Source organism: Convolutriloba macropyga, chromosome 1 (genome assembly GCF_964194025.1).
Source record: "Convolutriloba macropyga chromosome 1, txConMacr16.3, whole genome shotgun sequence".
NCBI classification, from domain to species: Eukaryota; Metazoa; Xenacoelomorpha; order Acoela; family Convolutidae; genus Convolutriloba; species Convolutriloba macropyga.
This window is the reverse complement of record NC_134468.1, coordinates 50,562,718-50,589,150: the sequence shown is the minus strand read 5'-3', so window position 1 is coordinate 50,589,150 and position 26,433 is coordinate 50,562,718. Positions and strand designations below refer to the sequence as shown.

At 36.8% G+C, this 26,433-nt stretch overlaps 3 protein-coding genes across 3 annotated transcripts in view; 1 reads left to right on the top strand and 2 right to left on the bottom strand.

The window, feature by feature from the left end:
- The window catches only part of LOC142349709 (neuronal acetylcholine receptor subunit beta-2-like), a 154,042-nt gene that overhangs the window by 25,683 nt on the left and 101,926 nt on the right, over positions 1-26,433 (top strand). The window lies entirely within an intron of this gene.
- LOC142342654 (uncharacterized) lies at positions 16,366-17,208 on the bottom strand. The gene has a single exon (XM_075394146.1). It carries the CDS (start codon positions 17,206-17,208, stop codon positions 16,366-16,368), a length of 843 nt encoding a protein of 280 aa, XP_075250261.1.
- On the bottom strand, positions 17,426-20,488 carry LOC142342589 (uncharacterized). Its single transcript, XM_075394012.1, has 2 exons — positions 17,959-20,488; positions 17,426-17,760 (listed from the first exon to the last, which is right to left on the bottom strand). Exons 1-2 carry the CDS (start codon positions 20,486-20,488, stop codon positions 17,426-17,428), a joined length of 2,865 nt encoding a protein of 954 aa, XP_075250127.1.

Genomic DNA, 26,433 nt, shown 5'->3' with positions numbered 1-26,433 from the left:
GTTCAATAAAACTATATAGCCTTGCCAAAAACGCTATTAAGCTATTGCCAAAAAAGTACAAAACGCAAATTAAAAATTTAAACACCCGACCAACAACCTAGCACAAACAAAAACAAACACCAGACAATCACTTGCACCAATAACTGAATTACTAGAGAGTCCACCAAACATTATTTTATGTTCAATTTTAAAATGCTAACACTTAACTTTCTTATACTTTTCATATAAGTTTCGGATTCATCTTGTTCGTTCGAACAAGATTTTAACGACTATTTATCAAAGAAAATGCTCTTCAACGAAAATGCAAAAATACTGTTAGCAGAAAAATTTGTGAATGTCGAGTTTTTGATACTATTCCTTCACTACAACTTCACTGCGAAAGAAGAAATCGAAGTAACTTTGCAAAAACATTCGAACATATGAAAAACACCATCAGTTTTCTGTGCACTTGATTTCTCACAATTCAATTCATCAACGAAACAATTCAATGTAAGCTGGCTAATGCACAAAGTTCAAGGTGAAACACATGAAGCAGAACACACTGTCAAAAAACTTAGAGCGACATCGCAACTTTTGTCGAAAACCAAGATAATTCACAACGCGACCGTCGGAGAGCACCGGTTGTAGCAGAGCTGCACTTGCTGGACTAGGCCTAATCGTCAGCGGAGTAGCAATGGGTGGATCAGAATGCGGTCTATCAGGTATATTCAGCCTCTGCCAGGAAAACGGTCGGAAAATGCCGAGAATATTGAGCGCCTAGACGAATACGCTTCATTCCTAACAGACTTCGTTCTAGAAGTCGAGATCTATTCGAACGAAAAGTCCTTCATAATTTCTATTGAACTCGCTGAAATCTCAAAGATCCAGACGACACTGCAAGAAACACAAAATAAGAATTGTGAAATCATTGAAGAACAGTTTGAAGTCTTCCAGCATAATGTCCATGTTCTTCGTGACAGTAATCAAGTGCTTTTCTCCAACCAGCAATTACATTTTAACTTTGACACGATTGCTTCCTGATTTTCTGTGCTCTATGCAGATATTAACAGTTATCGATCCGCACTTTATGCTTTGACAACATCAATATCTTAAATTCGATTCCAATTCTGTTGGACCAAAGACTTCCCATGTCCTTAGTGCCTCGAGAATCGCTTCTTGCTATTTTAAACTCTGTATAGGATGGACAGAAGATGGCATCAAACCGCCTGATTTTGGCAATGCCGATGCAAAATCTCCTTTCCTATCATGACTCCAAACTGATTCATTCAACAAGTGTCATCAGTTGATCATGGACTCTTACTAACTTTAGCAATCGCGTTAGCGTCAAGCCAGACAACCTTCAACGTCTAAGAGTCACATTCGATACCAATGCCACAAAAAGGTCAATAAGAAAAGCTTTCAAATGGCTCACAGAAGGCAAATACCCTGCTGTATCGGAGACTCGATGGAGACAACAGTCTTGTCAACAGAGCAATTCGAAAACTGTTTGGGATCCTCCAGATATCGTATTTGTCATCAGACAATGGAAACGAACTTTGCACAGTCTTGTTGTTTGGCCACTCTGTTTTTTCACTCTGCTATAGCAGCTTTACTGTCTGTGATACACAAAATTACTTCTACCATCACCAAGCAATTCTTGGTTACGGTATATGGCTCCTCACCTCGGCGTCGCCGGCATTTGCTTTATGCGAACACAATGTTGACAATGCTAATTTGAAGCATAACAAGGAGTACCCCGGATGCACAGTATGCCTGATCACCCTAGAACTTGGAGCCCAAATGATATCAAATTTCGATCTCTAAAGTTCCGCAAAACGCATTGGAGTTAAGTTATTTGAGCTTTTGAAGCACGTAATTGGTGCTGTTCCCGAAATAGGCAACCTCCCATATTTTGAAACTAAAATGGAGGCCAACATTGAACTGATCAGAGAAGTCAAGCAGAAACTACAACACAGAGTAACTGTTATTGACAACAGTAAACTACAAGCCATAGCGAAGCCGATAGCACACAAAATGACATTGCTAAAATGCAACCTAGGCTCCAAACTTGAGACCTATGTACCTATTAAACTCATTTTTTCTAACAGTAATAGTTTTCAGTGGAAACCTGCTTCTACATGCGTAGCTACTTTCTTCTACCATCGATTTGCGACTCTCCCTATCTTTTACACCTAAATTTTTACAACTTCAACGCACGATTGATGGAAAATTTCAGCCAACCAGTCCAGGGCCACGATCGGCGTCCAAAATGAACCTCAGCAACCTGGCACTGGCTTCAGTACCACTCGGAGCACAAATGCTTGGATCAAGCAGCTCAGTATCCCAGAAAATTGTACCCAAACCATCTGAAAACTTTGAATTGCCAATGAATTGCACCTCTTACAGCAACGTTACCGCTAAAGCAGACGGATCGCGGGCCTAACTAACTATTCTTCTATAAATAATATATTAAAACATCTATTGGGCCATTTTATAATCCATTATTTTATCTCAAAAAAAACTTTTGGAGAATATTCTCTGGCTGAATTTTCTTTCATATTTATTGCTCATTCTGTCTAAATTTTTTTCAACAAAATGTTCAAAAATTAGGGTAGTGTAATACCCTAAACAGGGTATTATCCTGTAGAAAAGTCTTTATATGTTATATTTGTTTGTTCTTATAATTATGGCTTATTTTTGTTGTAAACTTTACTAATCATAAGCTACATTTCCTTTTCTAACTACTAGAGTGTATTTACTGTACAAATGTTTACCCGGACTTTGTTGTAATGAAGTATTGTAAACCTAATATACATATGCTTTGTTTACTTGAATATAAAACATCAGCTAGAAATTATAATATGTCTCAGAGCGGCAAAAGACGAACTAATAACAAGCTGTGAAAACCATCATCTTTTCTCTTGATTTGAGTAAAACTAAAAGATCTTCTTATTTCTCCTGCACTTTGAAACTATCGGCCCTAGCATCCCAAATTCCTTTACCGCTCCTGTCTCATAAGCCTCACTTGTCCTGAAAGTAGGATAATATTCCTTTTACTATGAGACAGGCTATTAGAAAGCCCTACCAATAAATTCTGGATTCTGTTTTGCAATAAGAAAAATTTTTATTTTCTGCAAATATTTTTTTTATACGTTTACTTGGGCAAATTTTAGAACTTCTGGTCAGACCTTCAATGGCCAGTATTCGGAAATGAACACATTTGTCATGCTTAATTGCAGGGTAAAATGAGCGCTGCCAGTCGGGAGATTAAGTAATCTCCTCTGCGGCGATTACCGGCTTCACCAAATAGTACATCTTAGTCAAATATTTGCTTGATTCGGAATACCTAAAATTTCAGAATTTTGTAATTGTCCTATTTTTGTAAGTGATGACATAAAACAGTGGTGTGAATGACTGGGAATTAAGAAAATGGAATTGCCCGTTTATTATCCAAGAGCTAATGGACTAGCTGAAAGAGCATCTCTGACATTGAGGCGGGATTTTCAAGCGTGGTGTCCCAATCTCAACTGGTCATTTGGAGAATTCCTGCAGAGGGCACTATTGAAACATCCCAAGACTTCGAAGACGAAGGAAAAAACTCCAGTTGAAATACTTCTGGGACGCAGAGTCGGCCTACCATCAATAGTAGATTTCGACTCACGCAAACCTTTATTTTTTGAGCTTGCAAAAATATCCTTCAAAAGTAAATAGTCGAGATTTTATTGGCGTTCTGCTCTTTTATAACTATTTCGATCAAAAACGTTCTATATTTTCCAGGCGAAATTAGCATAGAAAGCGGGTATAAACGAATGAGCGTCTATCAGAATGAGGAAATTGAAAAATAATATCGAATATGTCCATCTCTTCACTAGACATTTTTAAACTAATTGCTTGAAAACTCATTTTTTATCATTCGACAATTTTTGAACAAAATAAGATAAAGAAGTTTACGCAAAGTCAACGCCCGCCGCAAAGAGATCGACCCCACTGCAAACTATAGAGAAGCAAGTGACGATGACTGATTGATTTTACCATTTCTTACTTTTGTTGTACCTAAATTTGAACCAACCAGATTGTTTGGCCAGTGAAATTCAAGATTTGTTTGAATTCATTTTGCCACGTTCTGCTAAACACACCATCGGCTGGATATCTTGCCTCCGCAAATAACTTGCAATGTATTTACCTTAAGGCAGGCAAATTCAGCCAGAAATTAAATGAGCCAACAACTTAGCACTTTCAATGATTAAGAAAGCTTAGTGCGGTTCATGGCTTTACCTGTCGTGTGCTGTCAGGTGTAATTGGTGTAAGTAGCCGATTATCGCCGCGAAGGAGATTGCGTACTGTCCCGACTGCGGCAGCTCTTATTTTTTCCTCCAATCTAGCATGAAAAATATGTTAATGAATCCGAATACCGGCCATTGAAGGTCTGACCAGAAGTTCTAAAATTCCAAGTAACAATTAAATAAACATTTGCAGTTAAATTTTTCTCATCAATATCTTTGCAATGAAGCTCTAGACACAGAGCAAGGGTCGAAGGAAGTCAATAATTTGAATTTAATTAGGTGACTTTCCATTCTGTAAATTCAGAAATTGTCGGTCGGTCGTTGTTCTGGATCAAATTTTAGTGGTCTGCAGGTCAAAAGAACTCAATCAGTAGATTTTCAGTTCAAATTTTGAACCGAAAATATACAAAAATTATCGATGCAAAATTATGCAGGGAATATTTAGATTAGCTGAAGATATTTTACATGATTGACTTGAGAAAACTTTTGAATTCCGAATCCTGGGCCCGATTTTCTATCTTCGTTGCATTTAGTGAGAATCATACGTCAGTTGGATATCAGTGGATTTTCGAATCAGATTTCAATAGTTGGGAGAATTCAACTTTGATCGGTTGACCTCTGGTTGATAGTTCAAAAAGATAATGATAGCTAAAAGTGAATTAGGTCAACAAGATAATGGCAAACTTAGGTGTATCAAATTTTGGTTTTTGGCCATCATTTATTGGCACATCGGTAGAGTTCTTCAGGTAAGTTTGGTTTCGGAAACTTTTTTTGCCTCTCAAACTTTAACCAAAAAAGTTTCTAAGTTTGTTGTTTCAAAATCGTCACATCTTCCCTGCTGTTTTAAGCCAGTTTTTGGAAATTGGTTCTCCAGATCTTTATGAATGTCCCACATCTCGATATGAATGTCCAACACTGTGTTCTGGACTGGTGGTCATTATTGATATGCTCTTCTCTACTGGTGGTTCAGTTTTCACATTATCATCATCTAATCTTGCAAATTCTTTTTCACTCACTAGAGTAGTCTGATTTGAATTTTAGGTTGTATAAAAGGTGTCTTCGAGCCCTTCCTGTTTATGAAGGTTACCGGTGCTGTCCTCGTTTTTTTCATTGGCCCTCAATATAGGAGGCTTGCTCAAGCCAAAATCAGCTACTTCTGGGAGCCTCATTTTACATGCCAGCAGAAGTTCAACTGGAGTTTTACTCCTCCTCTTTGAAGTGTTGGGATGTGTCATCATTGTCCTTTGCAGGAATGCCCCAAGTGACGCGTGTAGGTTGGTACTCCATGCTTGAAGTGCGGCGTGAACTGCTTTTTCAGCTACTCCTTTAGCTCTTAAATGATATATGGATGATTCCATTTTATAATTCCAATTGAACCATACCACTGTTTCAGATCACCACTTAAAAATTCAGGGGCATTACCAGATAATACTATGATCATATGTTTTCCGAAGATTGCAAAGATTTCATTACTTTTTTACTGTTTTTTTACTGTTTCTGATGTTCCAGTTTGCGCGGGGAATGCTTTTTCAATCAGCAACCGCGTCAACAACATTACTGATATTACCCTGGTCCTTATCATAACCCATCCCCCTGTGGAGCCTTCTGAAAACATCGACATCTGACCACGTAGTGGCTGATATATGGATGATTCCATTTTCAAATTCCTATTGAACCATACCAATGTTTCAGATCACCACTTAAAAATTCTGGGGCATTACCAGATAATACTATGGTCTTATTTTTTTTCGAAGATTGCAAAGATTTCATTACTTTTTTGCTGTTTTTTTACTGTTTCTGATGTTCCAGTTTGCCCGGGGAATGCTTTTTCAATCAGCAACCGCGTCAACAACATTACTGATATTACCTTGGTCCTTATCATAACCCATCCCCCTGTGGAGCCCTTTGAAAACATCGGCATCTGACCACGTAGAGGCTGTTTTTCCCAAGCTAGGATTGTTCATTTGTCGATTCTTAAATTTACTTCCTGATTTTTGCCACGCCTTCAGACTATCATTCTGATTGAAGTTTTGTTTGCATTCTTCCCAGGATCTGCGTTATGTGGTTTGGCCGAAACCAAATATCTGAGTTTGGTTGGAATGAAAGTAATAACATCTCTGATGATTTCCTTGTGTATGGCAAAGGCAGCTTTCTGTTATTCGAAACGTTTTTCCACTTCTGAACATTGATTGCAATCGCCATTTTTGATTAGTTTCGTTATGTCTTGTATTAGTCTGTTCCAACTTCTCTTCTGATTTTGCTTGGTTCACCAAATTACCAAAAGGAACTAAATGTTGATGATCGCAAAGCGGAATTGATCGCTGTTGGTCCTGTCAAAGTTTTTCTCTGCTCAAAATTTCTGCAGAGATTTTCTGCTATCTAGGTGTGTTCTTCAACAAAATTCGAAGCCCATCTAGCTGATGCTTCATAATATCCTAGTTTGGTGTAAATATGAGTTATTTGACTTGTTTGTGGTCCGCCTGTAGCGTAAATTGTTTTTCAAGAAGTTGCTTCAATCGTGTGACCACGAAGACAATTGTTAATGCTTGTCTCTATATATTCAAATTGTTCGGCTCCGCTGGAGAAAATCTTGAGTTTTAGGTTGTATGAGTCTTCAAGCCCTTCCTGTTTATGAAGGTTACGCAATATCTGCTCTTCAAGTAAATGCAATATCTGCTCGCCGAATTTTGTTCTTTAGGACACAACTGTTGATGCACTATTGACTCTTCTTGGCTGCACAGGCTCAAGGATGCCTGTGATCATCATTTCCAGCTTTTCTGTGACCTTGTCGTGAAAAGGTAGAAGTTTTTTTTGGCTTTGATGAACATTGGCTGTAAACATGGTTCAAAGCAAATGAGATGTGTAACCCCTCACAGCAATTAAGTATTTGGTTGTGATGTTGTTTAGAGCGTGGTTGGGCAGAAGGTCTCTTCAATTGCTTCAATTGCTTCATCACGTTTCACAACTGCTAGTTGATTTTGGTCTTTGTTCGGTTCCACTCAACGTCAAAAGTAAGTGATCTAAGAAGCGCTAATTGACGAGCTTTGTAAGCTTTGAGATTTTTTCTCTTAACATTCAATTGGGTTTTACAATTGGGTTTTAATTGGGTTTTAGTTATTCATTGGGATATGTTGTCATATGGCAGGTGTGCACAAAAACTTTTTCTTCTATGAAATGTTCCCATCTCTGACCCTGGAGATTCCTTTATAGAAGATCTGTCCTCTTCACAAAAGTTATTTTATTTCTGGTGTTTGGTTGGGATATGCTGTTACACATTTTGAGAAATTTTTCTCTTTTTCACAGTTGTTGATTTTTTGTTCTTCACTGGTGGAGGTTTACTAGAATGAATGCTTTTATAGTGCACAGATTATTGGCTTTGATAAATTTGAATTTTTTCTTTGGTTTTTGAAAAGTTTTTATGATTTTGTTACTTCTTCCACAGTAAGTTTTACCTGATAAAGAGCTTGCAAAAGCCATTACTTGACCTCTGAATTGTAAACCGTTGGTCATTTCAGCAACAGACATTGTTGGTTTTGTTTAAAAACCGTCTGGTAATCTAAGTTTATTTCATAGTCCCTCAATGCTGAGATTAATTTTTTTTTCAAGAACTCGTCCTCTCGAATTAAATTTAATTTTTGCAAATTGCATTAGCGTTTTTTCTGAGAATTGTTAAGAATGTCTTATTGCGCTACATTTTATTTTACCGAAAGGTATGTGGGACTCATAAGGCTCACAAGTTTTTGAAGTGGGTACTGCCCGCACTTTCGGAGGAAATGATTCGTTATCTGTAGATACATTATGGTACCATCGTTGTTGATCTTGTCCTCTTTCTTTTCACCGAGACATTTTGCTACAGATGTGATCCACGTCTGCATTCTGTAAATTCAGAGTTTGTCGGTCGGCCGTTGTTCTGTATCAAATTTTAGTGGTCTGAGGTTCAGGTTAAAAGAATTCAATAAGTTGATTTTCGTTTCAAATTTTGGACCGGAAATATACAAAAACTGGCTAGTATTTATGGTACTTATCTATTCAAAAATATACAGAGGAAATTTAGATTAGCTGAAGATATTTTACTTGATTGACTTGTCACAAACTTGTGAATTCCGAATCCTGGGCCCGATTTTCAATCTTCGTAGCAGTTCGTAAGAATCATATGTGGCCCTGGTACGATTGAGTTCATCAGTTGGAGGTCAGTGAATGTTAGAATCAGATTTCAATAGGTGAGAAAATCTATTCTACGACATCTGATTGATAGGTCAATAGATACTGATAGCGCCAATCCAAAATTGGATTTTTAATCAAGTTTAGCTTTGCGGCCATTGTTTATCGACATACCAATAGAGTTCGTGAGGTAAGTTCTTCTTTTGGTTTCTGAAACTTTTAACAAAAAAAATTTGAAGTTTCTTGATGTTCATTCAAAACCATTGCAGATGTTTCCTGTAAATACTTCGGCATGATTACTGATCACGAATAGTCTTCGAAGAGAACGATGTGATTCAGGTGTCTAGCAATTCAGACCACACCAGCGAAGGCAACTAAGTCTACCGATAGAACATGTTCTTCTCTAATTTGCTCTGAGAATTTGCTTAACATTATTGTTTCTGACCCGGAATCGTACACTTTTCATTGCGATACGCATCCAACCACTTCAGCGTCACAAAATTTTTTATCAAATATCAATTTCGTTTGATTTTAGACGACACTACGTGGTGTCTATATTTTAAGAAACTTATCAGGTAAGAGTTTGGGACCCCTGTTTTCTATGATTACTCGACGCAGATATTTTGAATTCTGTTCATCCGTTTTTCGAGATAGAGTGACATGCGATAAATCACCAATCTAAGTAATTTTAAAAACACAAATAATTAGAGTTTGGCTTCGATATTTTTCTCTCTGTTTCACATGAGTTTTTGTGTGGCATTTGAAAGCATAAGACTTGAAAATTGACACAAGTTATGTGAGCTTACTTGAGAATCCACAGAAAATCTTTGGTGAATAACATGAAAACTCACCAAGATCAAGCTGAGAGATTGTAATTTTACCGTAAATAGCACTATGTTGCACATTAGATCGCGTGACACTTCTTCCCGAAAATGATGTGTGATATTGTATGTGATCTCACACGAAATCCCCATGCGTTAAAAAATAGACAAGTGCACACATGGAAGGTCCTAGAGCTCTCTAGGTCACCTTTTTTGTTTCATTGAGCTCCCTTTCAGTATATGCAGCTCGAATCAACTTAAAAAAAAACAATATTTTTATGCTTAAAATGAAACAAATTTTTCTAGAACGACACAATCATTTTGGTTTGACAAATTTTGGCATAAAATTGACGCGTTATCATAAACCAACATTGTCATTTGCATAATTCTCTGTATAATTTTTTCATTCGATTAAAATCAAGCTGTGCATCAAAGATGTCAATTTTGCTTTTAATCTTAAATATTTCTTTCACATGAAAAATCGTGTGAATAATAATCAATTGTAATTTTTTCATCTGTTAACACACACGAGGCTTGGCCATTTCACGAGAAAAAATGGAGTAATCTTACAGGGGGCAAGTTTTAGATGGTACTCTTTCAAAATGATACGGGGTGATCACGCCGTAGCTGGACAATCTGCTAACTAAAATAGTCAATTAACGGATCGACTAATTCCAATGTTGACGGAGTTTGACGGCTTACTTTTATAATGATTTTAATATTTTCTAGTAACTCTTTAATAATAGGAAAACCATTTCAGAGTACTAGTCTTGCGACTGGACCACACAGTGCGTCCATTCTTGTGAAAAAAACAATTTAGAATAATTTCATACTGAAATTTTAGCTGTATCCTTAAAACTCTTGTAAGATTTCCTGTAGAATTATTTCACAAATACGTTTTGTATTGCGATGACAGCCTTGTGATATTTTTCTTGTCTCTTCTTGTTAAATATACATTTGGTTTCATTTTTGATATATATTGGACGAATGGTTTTTGTTCCGACCCCACTTGTGGGGGGAGGAACTATATACTCAAATGGGTTTTTTTTGTTCCGTGAATTTTGGCCGATCGATATATTCGTCGTAGAGAAATGTGAGTGGTATCATTAAACAGCTGGTCCAGCGTAGAATTCAAAATTAAAAAGATATATATTGGACGAATGGTTTTTGTTCCGACCCCACTTGTGGGGGGAGGAACTATATACTCAAATGGGTTTTTTTTGTTCCGTGAATTTTGGCCGATCGATATATTCGTCGTAGAGAAATGTGAGTGGTATCATTAAACAGCTGGTCCAGCGTAGAATTCAAAATTAAAAAGATTTTTTTTGAATTTCGTTTTTTTCGAGGAGTTATCGAGGATTGAAGTTTTGTGTGAACACGTGATATTTGTTCACTTTTAGTGCAATTTTTCTCCAAATTAAAACTTTTTTTAAATAAAAATAGTATTTCAAAATTGAATTTCACGCCAAAAAATGGTCCAATTCTGTGTTCCTAATAGACTAAAGTCGATAAAAAAAGATTAGTTCTGGTCTCATAGGGAAGTTCACTATCAAAAAAAATTCGAACTCTATTTGAGAGCGCTTTTTTTAATAAAACTTTTCTCTTTTTTGCTTTTTTAAGTCACCTGGAGACAAGTCACTTTTCATATCGACGTTCTATTTATCACTATTTATTTCTATTTATCAACGTCGTTTTCAAGGAATTGCTCACGTTTTTTTTGGCTTCGATTCTGAGTTTTCGTAATTTTGAAAGAAATTTTGAATTTCTTTTTGAAGTTTTACTAATTTTTTGGAGCCATATGGCAGGGATTCATTGACTAAGAGTGCAATATGTTCTGTAATGAGCATTAAGTGAACATATCTAGTTCATTGAGGGGACAGCTAATGGCTGTTAAGACTTAAAAATAATTTTTCGAATTTTTTTTGAATATTAAAGAATCTTAAACTTATTATTGTGAATTGTAAGTCAGTCCAGGGGTGACAGCACCCTCTTCCTTCCTACTGCAACCAAATTGAATCTGGTTAGCGGTTTTATCTTCTATCTATTGGTTATATGACTTCAATGACACAAGATTTCAATTTTTTTAAAATTTTTTTTGGATATTTTTGTATTATTGGTTACTTTGGAACTCTTTATCACATTATCAAAACATTATACACATTATCAAAAAATAACTGTAACCCAATTGACTTAGAGAGGACGTTCTGTGGATCACAGAGAAAGTTTTCAAAGAAAAACTAGCGGTTTAATTGTCTTCGACACTTTCTTCTCGTACTTTTCTACTGAATTTTGGTTTTTGCCTGTTTTTGTTACTGTTTTCAGTCATAAAACTTATTGTGATGTCTTTTTAACTATCTATGCATGAAAAACATCGTTTTTCTCCCTAAGGGTTATATCTGAGCGTATTTATTGACTTCCGTTGAAAGCTTTTGTTTTTAATGGCTGTTAAAAAAATAATAATTTTTCGAAAAATTTTTGAACAATAAATCCTAAATTTTTCGTGAACTGTTAGTCAGTGTCAGTATTGACAGGACCCACTTGCTTTCTACTGCAACTAAAAAAATTTTGTTCAGCTGTTTTATCTTCTAACTATTGGTTATATGACTTCAAAGACACAAGATTTCAATTTTTTTTAAATTTTTTTTGGATATTTTCGTATTATTGGTTGCTTTTGAAATCTTATCACATTATCCAAATTTTGACGGCTCCTATTAGCTTAAAAACGATGTTCCGTGGATGACCAATAAAAATTTTATAGAAAATTTTATGGTTTAAATGGCTTCGACACGTTCTTCTTGCACTTTTCTACTGAATTTTTGGTTTTCTCCTGTTTTTTTTGTTGTTTTAATTGTCATTAGACTTACTGTGATCTCATAATGAATACGTATGCATGACAAACATAAATGTACTCCCACCGGGACATCTATGAGCATTTTTTTTGACTTCCGTTGAAAGCTATTGAATTTAATGTCTGTTAAAATAAAAATCCTTTTTCGAAAATTTTATTTGAACAATAACAAATCCTAAATTTTTCATGAACTGTTAGTCAGTGTCAGTATTAATTGAACCCACTTTGCTTTCTACTGCGACTAAAAATATTCTGTTTAGCTGTTTTATCTTCTAACTATTGGTTATATGACTTCAATGACACAAGGTTTCAATTTTTTTAAAATTTTTTTTGGATATTTTTGTATTATTGGTTAATTTGGAACTCTTTATCACATTATCAAAACATTATACACATTATCAAAAAATAATTGTAACCCAATTGACTTAGAGAGGACGTTCTGTGGATCACAGAGATAGTTTTCAGAGAAAAACTAATGATTTAATTGTCTTCGGCACTTTCTACTCGCACTTTTAAACTGAATTTTGGTTTTTCCCTGTTTTTGTTACTGTTTTTAGTCATAAAACTTATTGTGATGTCTTTTAAACTATCTATGAATGACATACATCGTTTTCCTCCCTAAGGGTTATATCTGAGCATAGTTATTGAGCGCCGTTGAAAGATTGAGTTTACTGGCTGTTAAGGGTTTAAAAATAATTTTTCGAATTTTTTTTTGAACATTAACCAATCATATTTTTTCGTGAAATCTTGGTCAATGTTGGTTCTAACAGAATCCCTTTCCGTTCTACTGCAGCCAAAATTAATCTGGTTAGCGGTTTTACCTTCTACCCATTAGTTTTAAAACTTCAATGCCACTAGATTTCATATTTTTTTTCGGGTACTTTATTTTGTTTTTGGATCCTTTTGAAATCTTATCATATCATCTTACTGCTGAGAGTCCCTATTGGTTTAGTGAAGAAGTTCAACGGATCATAGATAAAGAGATTTTAGAGAAGAGCTTATGATTTGAATTGCTTCGACATTTTCTTCTGGCACTTTTCTATAGAATTTGTGGTTTTTGCCTCTCTCTGTTGTTGTTTTCATAGTCATTAACTTGTTGTAAGGTCTTATTGATGAAATAAGATTGACAAACAAACTTAATGTCCCCTCGAGGCATCATTTATTGTATTTTCTGGCTTCCGTTGAATGCTAATGAATTTAATGGCGTTGATAATACGTGTTTTCCCGAAATTTTCGTGCTTCTAATGTATTTGTTCATATTTGTTGATTTTTTGAAATTATATTGATAAAAAAGTTTTCCCCATTGCTCTTGAAAAATTAATTTAAGTTAGAAGAGTGTTTAGTGAAAAGTTCATTTTTTAATGCCTTCGACTCTTTTATCGCTCAATTTTTTCCTAAATTCGCTGTTTTTGTTCTTTAGGTTGCCGTTCTCACAGATCTCATAGGCTTGTAATTGAGGACTGAATGAATGATGTTACCTGAAGTATTCAGTTTATAGCGAATAGTCTCAAAGTTTATGACAAACATTTTGAAATGTTTTTCAAACTTTTCAGTTTTTGTTCTTTTCGTCAAATTTAACTTCTATTCATCAATGAGAGGTTCCTGCGAATTTCGTGTATTTCAAGAAATAACATATATATTGATATTATGTGCCACTGTTGTTTCGTTTTTCTGAACGTCTATTGAATGGCCATTTTTGTGTTACTTTTTCTCTTCTTTCAGAACAGTCGCGTAAAAATAGATCTCAATGGTTTTTAAATGTGGCCCAAGTAAACTTATTTAATCTTTCAGTATAAATCCTTCTGCTGAAATAGCAGAAATAACAATTGAAATAAAAATACAGAATATTCAGATGATAGCTATTGATTTTAGTGGTTGCAAAACTTGTGTTTTCGCAAATCGTTTGTAATTTTTTGAGTTTCTCTTTAGTTTGTTTCTATGGCATAGTCTGACCACAGACGGGTGCTTTTGGTTTTGTAATGACTTTTTAGTAATTTATCAAGGATTTTTTATTTAAAAACCAATGTTTTTTTATGATTTTTGAAATTTCTTGGGGCAAAAATTGTTGATTAATTTTTAAGTTTCGCCTCACTGTTCGTTCTTTTTGTCGGCTTGTTACCTAGCCTCGTTAAGAAAAGTTTTCATCTGCTGTATAGTTAGGAAAAGGTAAACTTGTGTAGTAAAGGTTTTATTTGACTGCATTTTGAGGTTGTTACTAGGTGCTTTTAAATTTAGATATTCAGTTTTTGCCGCAAAAATTTTGTTGGTGCTAATTTTTTTCTCTTAGTCTCTTCAATGTCAGATCACGTTGGTGCTGTAAGGAAGCGTGGCATCAGTAATTCAATTAGTAGATAGGTTGTGTAACGATTGTTTTAAACTCAATCATTTTTTTTGTTGTCTCTTGATTTGGTTGACAATTTAGTCAAAAATGTAAATGAGCTCGGGTCGGAACATAATGTGCGAACGCACATTAACGAGCCGCCTTGTCTTTTTGAGCTTTAAATGGAATTTGCGCTGTAAAAACTCGATAGAGGAATGCTTTTTGCAATGACTATAAAAAACATTGTTAATTCCTATAATACAGATAATAACAGAGTGCAAATGGAGAAGAGGCAATATACAGTTACGAATATATCATTCTGTAAAATTTTTAAAAAACATTAAATTAGTTATTTAATGTACTGGACCTTACATTAGTGAAAGCAAGATTAAGATTTTTTTTGCACAATTTTTATGTACGTCAACGAATGTTTACAATGTAATTAAAGATAAAAGTCGAATGCTTTCAATGTCAACATCACATACTTAAGAGCGGTAGTTGATGCCAAATGATCACTTTTTAAAATTTTTTCAGCTACTATGCTTTTTTCATAATCTTCAGTTTTTATATAATGAGTTAGAGTTGAATTAGAGTTAGTCATTCTTGTAGCAGTATCAATATTGGATGGTTTAAGATGATATGGAGATATTACAGATTGAAGAAGACTTTTGTCGCGTTTTGTAAAATAGTCTAGGTTAGAGTCTCAAGCTAGTATGACAGTAGTTCCTTCATTTGTATCAAGATTAATGAGCATATGTGGTTGCTAGGTGTTGGATAGTACTACTACCAATTTAAAAAATTCTGTTTTTCCTGCGATCTTTAACGTTTCAAATTTCGAACAGAAGCCTCATTTTTCGTATTCGCATATGTTGAAGTTATTGTTCAGGTCATGGGAATTGTTATCTAAGCCGATTTGTAAATGAATTATCGCACAGTTACCACATGCTCGGCTATGAAACTGTTCTTTTCCAATTTTTGGAAGAAAATTTTTGGTAAAGTTCGCAATGAATTTTAAAGATCTGCTTTTGAATCACTATTTAACTTTTCTGCAGTCATCATTTTGATTGGAATAAGTTACAAGAGGAGCAATGTACAATTTTTGATATATACAATTTAAACTTTTCTACATTATCTGCTGTTTAAATCTATTTTGCTAGCGTTTAAAACTAGCAATTCATAAAAATCTATCTAGAATTTTATTTTCGTATTAAAAAAACTTTATTTTCTCTGCTAGGTGGATTTTTTATCCAAAAAGTCAACCTTGATTCTTTTCAAAATTTAAATTTGATTTGCGCTTCTTTCCATCGTCGTTATCGGAATAAATAATTGTCCCCGAAACTTTGGTTTTTGTTGCGTTGCAACACTTATTTTTGTTGATTAGACTTGCTTTAAACGCTTTAAGACATAAATGCTTTATGCTTAAGAAGAACTCAAGCTCAAAAGGAAACAAGTGTTGTTGATAAAATCAGATGAAATTATGATTTCTTAGTTCAAATCACGTGGTAATTTATTGTTGCGTTTGTTGAAGAAGTCATCTTGAATTGAAGTTTTGAAGCTCTCGCAATATGAAGGTCAAAAGGTTGTTAACCACAACATAACCCGGCCTCCTTGAACGAGTTCAATTGAAAAGTAATATTGAAGTCACTTGAGACCTTTGACACAAGACATTTCACAGAAAATTTCTGACGAGGAAATTGTTTTCTGAAAATTGATTGTTGTTTGCCTTGTTGTCATCTTCGTCGTCGTAGTCGTCATCGTTGTCGTCTTTGTCGTTGTCATCATCATCTTGCTCGTGGTCATTATCAACATCATCATCATTGTTGTCGTCATTGTCGTTGATGTCATGAAGGTGAATGATTTACAATTAGCTTGACAGACTTCAAAATATTGCAAATATTGAATGCTGATGATATTGACTTGAATATTGATTGCTCATTGTCTAAGGAACGCTTATCAATCCTCACCCAATGAGTCATCCGCTCTCTTCCATTTGGGTAACTGAGATTCTGGTCTCTCCTTCTCCAATGGAACCAGTCTGCTTACTGGTCGTATGTAGAGTACTGTTTGCGTTCTAACTTGGACTACTCGTACAATCTTGTCATTTCCGTCGAATATTTTTGTAATCCTTGCCAGTGGCCATAGCATTGGAGGCGTGTTGTCTTCCTTGATGATAACAATGTCATTGACGGCGTGCTGTTGTTTGTTATCCGTCCATTTTGGTCGATGTTGAAGTGTTGTCAAGTAGTCCACGGACCACTTTTTCCAAAATTGTCTGACAATGTTGTTGATGCTTTTGAACCTTCTGTTTAGTGTCCGGTTGTCTTCTTGAGATGGCTCCGGCAAAGCTGTCAGTGGGCGTCCAATAAGAAAATGAGCGGGTGTTAGTGCTGAGGGGTCATTGGCATCGCTAGAGGGGGCTGTAAGTGGGCGAGAATTGAGGATGGCCTCAATTTGAGTGATCAGGGTTGTGAAATTCTCAAAAGACATCTTTGTTGTCCCCACAGTCCTGTAAAAATGTCTCTTCATGGATTTTATTGCGGCTTCCCAGAGACCTCCAAAATGGGGCGTCCGTGGAGGAATTGTCAACCAGTTTATCTGATGTCCTGTAGTGAAGGCATCTACCAGTTCCTTGAATTCTCTGTCCATTAATAATTTACGAAACTCAATTTCTTCCCGAGTTCCAATGAAAGTCCTTGAGTTGTCACTATAAACATTTTTGGGCAGTCCACGTCGTGCTGTAAAACGTTTTATGGCGTGCAGCCAGTCCTCCTTGGTCAACGTTGTCACTGTTCCCATATGGACGGCCTTTGTGCTGAAACATACAAAAAGGGCAACATACGTTTTCTGCAATTTTCCGCTGCTGTCTTTTATGCTGAAAGGTCCACAGTAGTCCAAACCAATTTGGGTGAAAGCAAATGATGAAACAACACGTTCTGTTGGCAGATCTCCTATTTGAGGCTGAAGAATCCTGGCGTCGTGGCGAATGCAGGGCTTGCAGTTGTAAATAATTTTTTTAACAGCTGATAGTCCTCCGGGTATCCAAATTGTTTGTCGAAGATAAAACAATGTTAACTGTGGGCCTCCATGTAAGTTCCTTGCATGAGCTTCCCGAATCAGGAGCACTGTGATTGGAGAATCTTTGGGAATAAGGATAGGAAACTTCTTGTCTATGTTGTATGGCGAATTTGCTAGTCGTCCGCCACGCGAACAACTTTATTTTCTGGGTCGTAGAAGGGAGAAAGTTTGAAAAGTCGTCCTCTTTTATTCTTCGTTTTGTGGTACTGTTGATCAATTCTTCTTCACTTGTACGTACTTGTTGCTGCAAATCGTTGAATCTTGTTGGTTTATCTGAAATACCTAATTGAGCTGTACAAAGCTTACCTACCTGAACCTTACCAATCTTGCCTACCTCAACCCTACCACCCTTACCTACCTCAACCTTAGCAACCTTACTTACCTCACTTTGACCAAACTTACCTACCTTAACCTTACCAACCTCAACCTTACCTACCTCAACCTCACCAACTTTACCTACCTCAACCTTACCAAGGGGTTTATGACAATACACATTCTCCGGAATGTTGTTACCTTTCCCTTCTGTCATTGATGAAGATGATTGACTAACAATGGCATCAAACTCTTGCAAGTAAAGTTTTTGAATCAGGCTGTATATGGCAATCCGTCCAAGGTAAAGATCTGAAGAGCTGAGTTGAAGTGACTGAAATTCAGATGCTATTGCAGCTTCCGAATTTTTCTGTTGACATCTTTTTGATGATAGGTTCCTCTTCTGTGAGTAGCATTTGGTATCGGATTTTGTTGGATCTGTTCTGCTGGCAATGGTTTTCTGGCTTTGTTGTTTGGCCTTCTGAACGAATTTCTTGACATAACAAAAAATTCGAACCAGTTTTCCAAACGAGGATGTTCGATGAATTAGCTGAACTATTGAGTTGTTCTCCTGAGTAACAACCATTGTTGTTTGCTTCAGTGTTTCTCCTTGCACTTCGTTGTTCACTGCATGCTGATGTTCTTCTATTGATTCCGACTTCGGCCAATAATCTTCGCTTTTTTCTAGCCAGCTGGGTCCATTCCACCAAAGGCTGTGTTTGGCTAGGTTTGCGGCTGAGATTCCTCGTGATGCGCAATCGGCAGGATTCTCCTCCGTCCGCACGAAATTCCAATTGCTGGATGGAATGAGGTTCTGAATTTTTGCAACATGGTTGGCAACGAATGTCTTCCACTTTCTTGGAAAGTCTTGCAGCCAAGCCAGTGTTACCGTTGAATCTGTCCAAGCGTACACTTTTGGTGTCGGGAAACGTTGATCGTTCAAAGATGATGATATCGCTTCCACCAAATTTGCTCCAAGAAGTGCTGCACAAAGTTCCAACCGGGGAACGCACAAATTCCTTATTGGTGCAACTCTGGTCTTTGCTGTCAACATCCTTGTGTGAACTGTTCCGTCGAAAGATTGTCGTATATACACAACTGCGGCGTAGGCTGTAGTTGATGCATCACAGAAGACATGAAGTTCAATGTCCGATGATGCTGGCGAGATTGAAACTACCTTTCTGGGCAGTGTAATAGTTTCCAATCCCTTCAGTTGAACTCTGAGTCGGCTGTACTGTTGCTGAAGGCATTTCGACAAAGCTTCGTCCCATCCAAGTCGGTCCATCCAAAGCAGTTGAACAAAAGATTTGAACTGAATTGTTGTAGGTGAAAGCCATCCCAACGGATCAAAGAGCCGTGTAACTTCTGACAGTTTTTCGCGTTTTGTAGATGGTGTCTTTTCGTCTAGTTTTGCTATGAAACTGAACTGGTCTGGATTTGGGTTCCACTTGACGCCTAAAGTTTTTATACTGTAGTCGTCGCTTTTAATCGTCATCTCGTCGGTAGTTTCTCGAAAGTTTGCAGGTAGCCTTTCAACAAGTTCTGGGTTACTTGAAGTCCACTTGCGAATCTCAAACCCTGCCTTTGAAAGAACTGTTATGATTGAGTCCTGCAGTTTCATTGCACTTTCCAGATCGGGTGCTCCTGTCAACAAGTCGTTGACGTACATGTCTGTCGTGATTCCTAGCTGTACATTTTTGTCCGTAGCATCTTCCGCTAAAACTTGTAATGGGCGAATAGAATGGAACGCTGATGATGCTATTCCGTACGTGACACGTGTCATCCTAAATGTCTTTATATCTGTTGAGTTCGGTTCCTTCCAAAGTAGTCGATGATAGTCCTTATCTTCGGTATCCAGTTGCACTTGTCTGTACATTTTTGCAATGTCTGCTGAAAGGGCTACAGGATACATACGGAAACGGATCAGGATGTTGAATAGATTTTTCTGGATCTTGGGTCCAACCATCAGTCTATCTTTCAAAGAAATTCCACTGGTAGTCGTTGCTGAACCATCAAAGACTACACGCAGCTTCGTAGTTGTACTTGAGTCTTTGAACACACAGTGATGGCTGAGATAATAGCTTTTCTCTATTGGCAGTAGCATCTCCTTTGCTGGTACTTCTTCCATGTGTCCTAGTTTAATGAACTCATTGATGAACTCGTTGTATCTTCTGTACAGATCAGGCTGTTTTTGAAATCTATGAAGGAGACTTCTAAGTCTTCGTCGTGCTTGCTGCTGGGAATCCCCCAGTTCTCCAATTTCGTTCTTAAACGGCAGTTTTACGATGAACCTTCCTTCAGGGCTTCTTCGTGTGGTTGACTTGAAGTGTTCTTCACATCTTCTTTCTTCGTCGGTCAGATGTTTAGTTGCAGGCACTTCCTCGATTTCCCAAAAACGCTGCAAACTGTCTTCAAATGATGACACAAAGTAGGTTTGCAAACTGGAAGAATTGGAAGTTTGCACGTTTTCGCGTCCAATTACTAACCAACCGAATACTAAGAGCCGATAAGTAACGGGGATGTTTGGTTCTTTCAGTCTGTTGTTCCCAACCATCAAGTCCTCGTAGTGTCCAGCTCCAATGATTAGATCAACTTGGGCGGGCTTGTTAAAGTCGGGATCAGCCAACTGTAGTTCCTTTACTGTCTCCCAATTGTCTGTGTTGATGTACCGAGAAGGTAATTCGTTTGTCATTTTCGTTATAACTGACGCATCAATGATAATTGGTGCTTTGTTTTTTGGTTGAAGGCAAAGGTCAACAAATCCGCGATTAGTTGAGACTTCATTTCCTCCGAGTCCAAAAACACGAGTATTGTTCCTCTTTTTCTTTAGCTGAAGTCCAGAATTGCTCGCAGATATACTATTTCTCCTTGAACATTAACAGGAACAATTGCTGTCTGAAGAAAAATTTCCTGGGTCTTGTCTTCATGGGTGAGGGCTGCTGTTATCTTTTGATCGTTAGTTATTTGTTCTGCATTACTGCTGGAAGCTCCAGATGAAACCTTCTCCTGATCTCTTGCGTTGGCTTTGCGGCTGTTTCCAAACGAGTTTTTCAATTGATTTACTTGATGCGCATCTTCTCGATGCAACAACGTGTGATGCTTTCGTCCACATTGGCGGCACGAAGAACCATCGCAACTCTCTGCTCCGTGTCCTGGTCTTAGACATTTGAAACAAAGTCCTTTGACTTTGATCAGCTGGGCTCGCTCCTTGACACCTAAACCTTTGAACTTACCACATTTGAAAATTCTGTGTTCCTCTTCACAACATTCGCATTGCTGATTCGTTGTCGTAACATGAGTGTGAAGTTGTCTCTGTGGATGATTTTGTTGCGTATGCGATCGTTTTTCGGTATTTGATGAACTGTTGCTTGGTGCTGCTGACTCCAACGCCTGAACACGTTCCTCCAGGAATGTCTTTAGTTCCTGATAGGTCTGTAGTTCTTTCCCCTTTGAAGAAAGCTCCCAGAACTTTCGTGTTTCGGTGGGCAGTTTTTCTGCAATCAAGTAGACAAAAAAGGGGTCCTGATGCTCAACTGGTTGTCCCATGTTCCGAAGAGAAAGTCTGTGCTCCTCCATTGTGTCGACAAGTTTTCGTAATTCCCGTGTGTTTTCGTGTGAAACTGGTCGATATGAGACATTTCCATGGATGTGGGCTCGAAGTATCAATCTCCTGTTGTCGTATCGGTTCTGCAAAATTTCCATTGCAACATCGAAGTTGTCGTCGGTGACTGTGATTGAAGTTAACATCTTCGAAGCTTCTCCCTTCACTGCTGACTTCAGGTACTGTAATCTCAAACTGTTTGTCAACTGATCGTTATCTATTACTGCTCCCTTGAAGCGATCATAAAAGGAGATCCAGTCCAAGTAGTTTCCGGAAAAACTGGGCAAGTCGAGCTTTGGTAGATTGATGTTCTGTATATTCCTCGAAATCGTGGTGCTTCCTGCTGCAAATGAGCTCTCTTGTGACGAGTGTCTTGTCTTTCGCTGAACAAACCGATGAACATAGTCGATGTTTTGGCATATCTTGTCATCATACTCCTCTGTCTCAACAGTTTCATCGTCCAAGTTGTCAGGATCATCAAAAAGAGACTGAATCTTTTGGTTCTGCTCAGATAGGAAGGCTTGCTTCTTCTTCAATAGTTCAACTATCTGCTGCAGTCGGATAAGGTCGTCTTCATTGATAAGTGTGAACGGTTTGTTCATTATGCCGTCTGCTTCATTGTAGAGTTTCGTTGCAACTCCTCTGTGAGCCCCACGCGACTTTCGAAGAAGTTCTAGATTTTCTGGCATGTTTCTAGATGCTGTTGTCTCACTGTTCCTTGCTTTGTTCTTGATGCTGTTCTTTAGTTGTATTCTTTGGCTGTATTCTTTGTCTTTATCTGTTGTTGTAAATCTTTTGTGGCTAAAAGCTCAGAAACAAGTTAAAACAGCGTGAAAGTTGTAAGTATAGGGTTGTATCTATCCCCCCGCAAAAGTGCGGCCAATTTTTACGCGCGAACTTAGTCTTAGTACTTCAGGGGGCAAAGTAAGCTAACAAAAACCGTGTTCTCGATGAGAACTAGAGAGAGAGAGAGAGAGAGAGAGAGATTGACTTCCCCTGAAGTTTTTCAAAAAAAAATATGCAGAATCTTGAGTATACAGTTACCCCACTAGATATCCTCTACCGGGTCTCTTGCTTAGGTTAATCAACCTAGTTATACAAGTTAATCAACTTGAATAACATGTGGGGGAATGATGGTATCTAGTGGGGGGTCCGCTTTTCAATTTCCCTTTAAGTTTCCCCTTTTTAGGTTATCAACAAATTTTTGAGAGAGTGAATGCTTTGGGTGCTTAATGCTTCGACTATTTTATCCTTAACCTATTTTTCGGCGGACCATTAAATGTTGCGTTGCAACACTTATTTTTGTTGATTAGACTTGCTTTAAACGCTTTAAGACTTAAATGCTTTATGCTTAAGAAGAACTCAAGCTCAAAAGGAAACAAGTGTTGTTGATAAAATCAGATGAAATTATGATTTCTTAGTTCAAATCACGTGGTAATTTATTGTTGCGTTTGTTGAAGAAGTCATCTTGAATTGAAGTTTTGAAGCTCTCGCAATATGAAGGTCAAAAGGTTGTTAACCACAACAGTTTTCAAGTGATCTTTGTTGAATAGTGGACCCCACAATCAGGCTTTCGCCGGTTGGATAAAACTCGACACATATTTGGCTCTGATTGTCAAATTTAGTAATTGATTTTGTTGATATTGGATTAAGAATCTTGTTAGATGATTAGAGTGGCTCCAAGGGAAAATTGCGCTATTTTGAGGTTAAAAAAACTGCAGCAGAAACTGCAGCGCAAAAGTAAATGCGCCTTTCAGTTGATTTGGCCAAGAAACGACCTTTATACACAGTTTTGTCGATAAAGGCTAATTGAAAAATTACTATTTTCTTTGAGGCGCATGTTTTCGTAATTCTTGCTGGATTCAGAATTTTCCAAAGTTTGTGAACGATTTTTCTTATCTTTCCACAAAAGTGTTTCCAGACGATATGGCTGTCACCAATCTTTGATGCATGACATATTGATAAATTTAATTATTGCTCTCCACTTGCCGCTGTTAATTGATATTTCAACCTTGGACATTTTTGTAGAAGGCAATAACCCAACGCATATATCACAAAGACTACTTTGGAAATGTACTCTGCCAACTTCCAAAGAATACTCTGCCAACTTATCATCTTTTTGCGATTTCCGGAACACACAATCACGATGATTAAATTTGAACCTCTTTTCCCCAACATTTTTGTTCCGACCCCACCTTGGTGGTGGGGGACTATATGTTCAACTGGAATTTTTTTTGTTCAGTTAATTTTGGCTGATTGGTATATTCATCGTAGAGCTATGAGGGGTATCATTAAAAAAGCTCGTCTAGCGTAGAATATCAAATTAAAAAGATTTTCATTTCGTTTTTTTCCGAAGTTGCCGAAGTAGTTATCGAAGTTTAAAGTTTAGTGAACTGAACATTCCGCTAGTATCCGTTCTTTTCGTTCACATTTTCGGTAATTTTTGCTAAATTTTGCTAAAGTATGCTGAAATAGTTGACGAAAATGTTATTCCTGTATCTTTGCATATAGAGAATGTTTGCTTAACTGTTTGATGCATTTCTTTGCTAAACTTTTGTATATTTTGAAAAATTGGCATTTTTACATGAAAACTAAATATGCTTCTGTCCAAATTTGAGGAAAATAGAGACCTAAAAGCTGCTGAAAAAATCTTTACTCAAATTAGATCTTAGTGATTACCGCTGTCTTTAGGAAAGTGTACTAGAATTACAGTTATTTGGTTTTTGCTCATTGCTTTGCTTAAGTCCATATTTATAAAAATTGCATCTTATTTTTAATGGAACCCCGCAGAAATAGCAATGCCAGGTTTGGTCTCATCGTGGATTTTTTTAATCATCAGTTCGGATTGTAAGAGGCGCCCTTTCTTAAAAAAAATTTTGCGCTTGTTTATACCAAATAGTGACAGGTCAGTTTTCAGATAGGGGCTCAATGAAGGAGCGATGCCACTTACATTGAAGTGAGACCCAGTAAACAAATATTGTGCAATATTGCATTATCTTATCAAAAAAGTTCCCAATGCCGTTGAAATTAAGCCAAATTGAAGACAAAGAGAGAGTGTACACATATATAACAATTCCAGTGAATAGCTTACGGTTTTGATGGCTTCAATAAGTCTCTCGCAAATTTGAATTTAGTTTTTGATTTTTGCCATTAATTGTATTACTTTTTATCGTAGGACGTATTATGAATAAGGATAAGTCTCAATCGCTTCCTATCGAAGTATATGAGAACTTACGTTATACCTGCAGTTGATAGCTACTGGTTCTAATGATTTTGAAATTGTTTTCAAAAGTGTTGATAAATTTTGTGGCTTTGCTCTTTCTGTTTTTCTTAGTCCTTTCACTTTCTTGTGAAGCAGGTTTTTTCTGGTTTTTTGTTTTTACCGATCCTTTTATGATTCTGACGCTGAGTTTTAAAAAACTGCTCTAGTATTGTGGTTCTCTTATTGCCTTTTCTCGTAGTCCCTTTAAAAAAGAGGGCACTACTGATGTTTATGGTTGCAGAGATGAACATATTTATATTTTTATTAATATATTTAGCTGAGGCTACTATTGGCCTTCTCATGGTTTTTTTTATTTCGTCGTCAAGATTTTTGTTACGGCCATATGATGTCACAATAACTTTAAGTCTGCTTTTTGGTCATTCGTTCTTGAAATTTCAACTGAATCGCGTGCGTGACGTATTTTTTTCACTCCTTGTGGAGAGAGTTTTGTTCATTAGCGTGATTATGTTTTAGTTAAGATATGAGGTCAGGTGTGTGCTTGTCCTTTTAACTGAAGGATATTTGAGGGCAGTTAATAGAAGCAGCACTACGTTAAACAGATTCTTAATCCAAATATAACATCTCAGAATTTTTTTTAAAAAAAAGTTTCTTTTCGGTCTGTTTTTCTACTATCTTTTTGAGACTGCAGATCTACGAAGCCATCTGCGGCTATTTTTTGGCAATCTGCCTGCTTTGTTCATAAATTATTTGTGGTTTTTTAGTCTTGCCTGTATTTGTTTTTATTTTGTAGTCTATGACTCAGCGTCACTAAAGACAGGTCCCATTGGCTTCCTTTGGAATTACATGTGAATCTACCGATTGTTTTTTTTAAAGTCAATGGTTGTTATCTCTTTTGAAGTTAATTGGTTTTTAAATGGATTTTAGAACTCTGCCCCTTTTTTTCTTTTTGTCGGCTGGTTACCTATCTCGGCAGACAAATCCTATCTGCTTTGTGGCGACCTTCAACTTAATTGATTTAGTTTAGGTTTTATCTGATGCTGTTTATCAATCATTTAGTGATTTGAGTTAATGTTTTTTACTCAATACGCCAATTGATTTCAAACAGTGTGTGAAGCATCCTATCTCCCCCTTAATTGCTGGACAGTCAGTCAAAATTTGGATTAGTGGAATCGGAATATTACGTGCGAACGCACGTTACAGAGCGATTTAGAAGCAAGTAAATTTTGGACTGAACTTTTGTTGCTCAGACTGCAACCTTCACACTCGATTTATTGCTTGAAAAAAGCCTTAAATTGATTAGTTATGTCTGTCTGACTGTTATGAAGTGATTGTACTCTGTGTAACACCTTTTAAACACTTTGAAGGGCGTTTTAATTGAGCTAGCAGGCTTGTATCATAGTACATAGACATGGTGGTGTGTTGTTAAGGTTGAACAAAGCAATTTAGCCAAGTGTTGTGTGAAATGATGTGGCCTTAGGGTGAACAAAGAGAGAGGTAGGCTGCTCTTGACACTTTAGACGCGTTGGAAGTGATGCAAATTTATTTTATCGAGCGGAAAACACTAAATGTCTCGCGAATGTGATTGTCGCCTTATTCTTGTGAACAAAACCTGAGTGGTAAGAGAAAAGATAAAAATTTACATATCTAGAAACACGGTTCATGTGCTTTTCTGTGCTTTTCTTCTTCTGAGCTACTTGTATCCCCCCAAATTTAATATTACCCAGTTTTTTCAGTTTTTTGTTCGCACACATGAAGAACAACAATGATTCAAATTTTGAACCGTTGTTTAAATTTCTAATTTTTATGTTTAAGT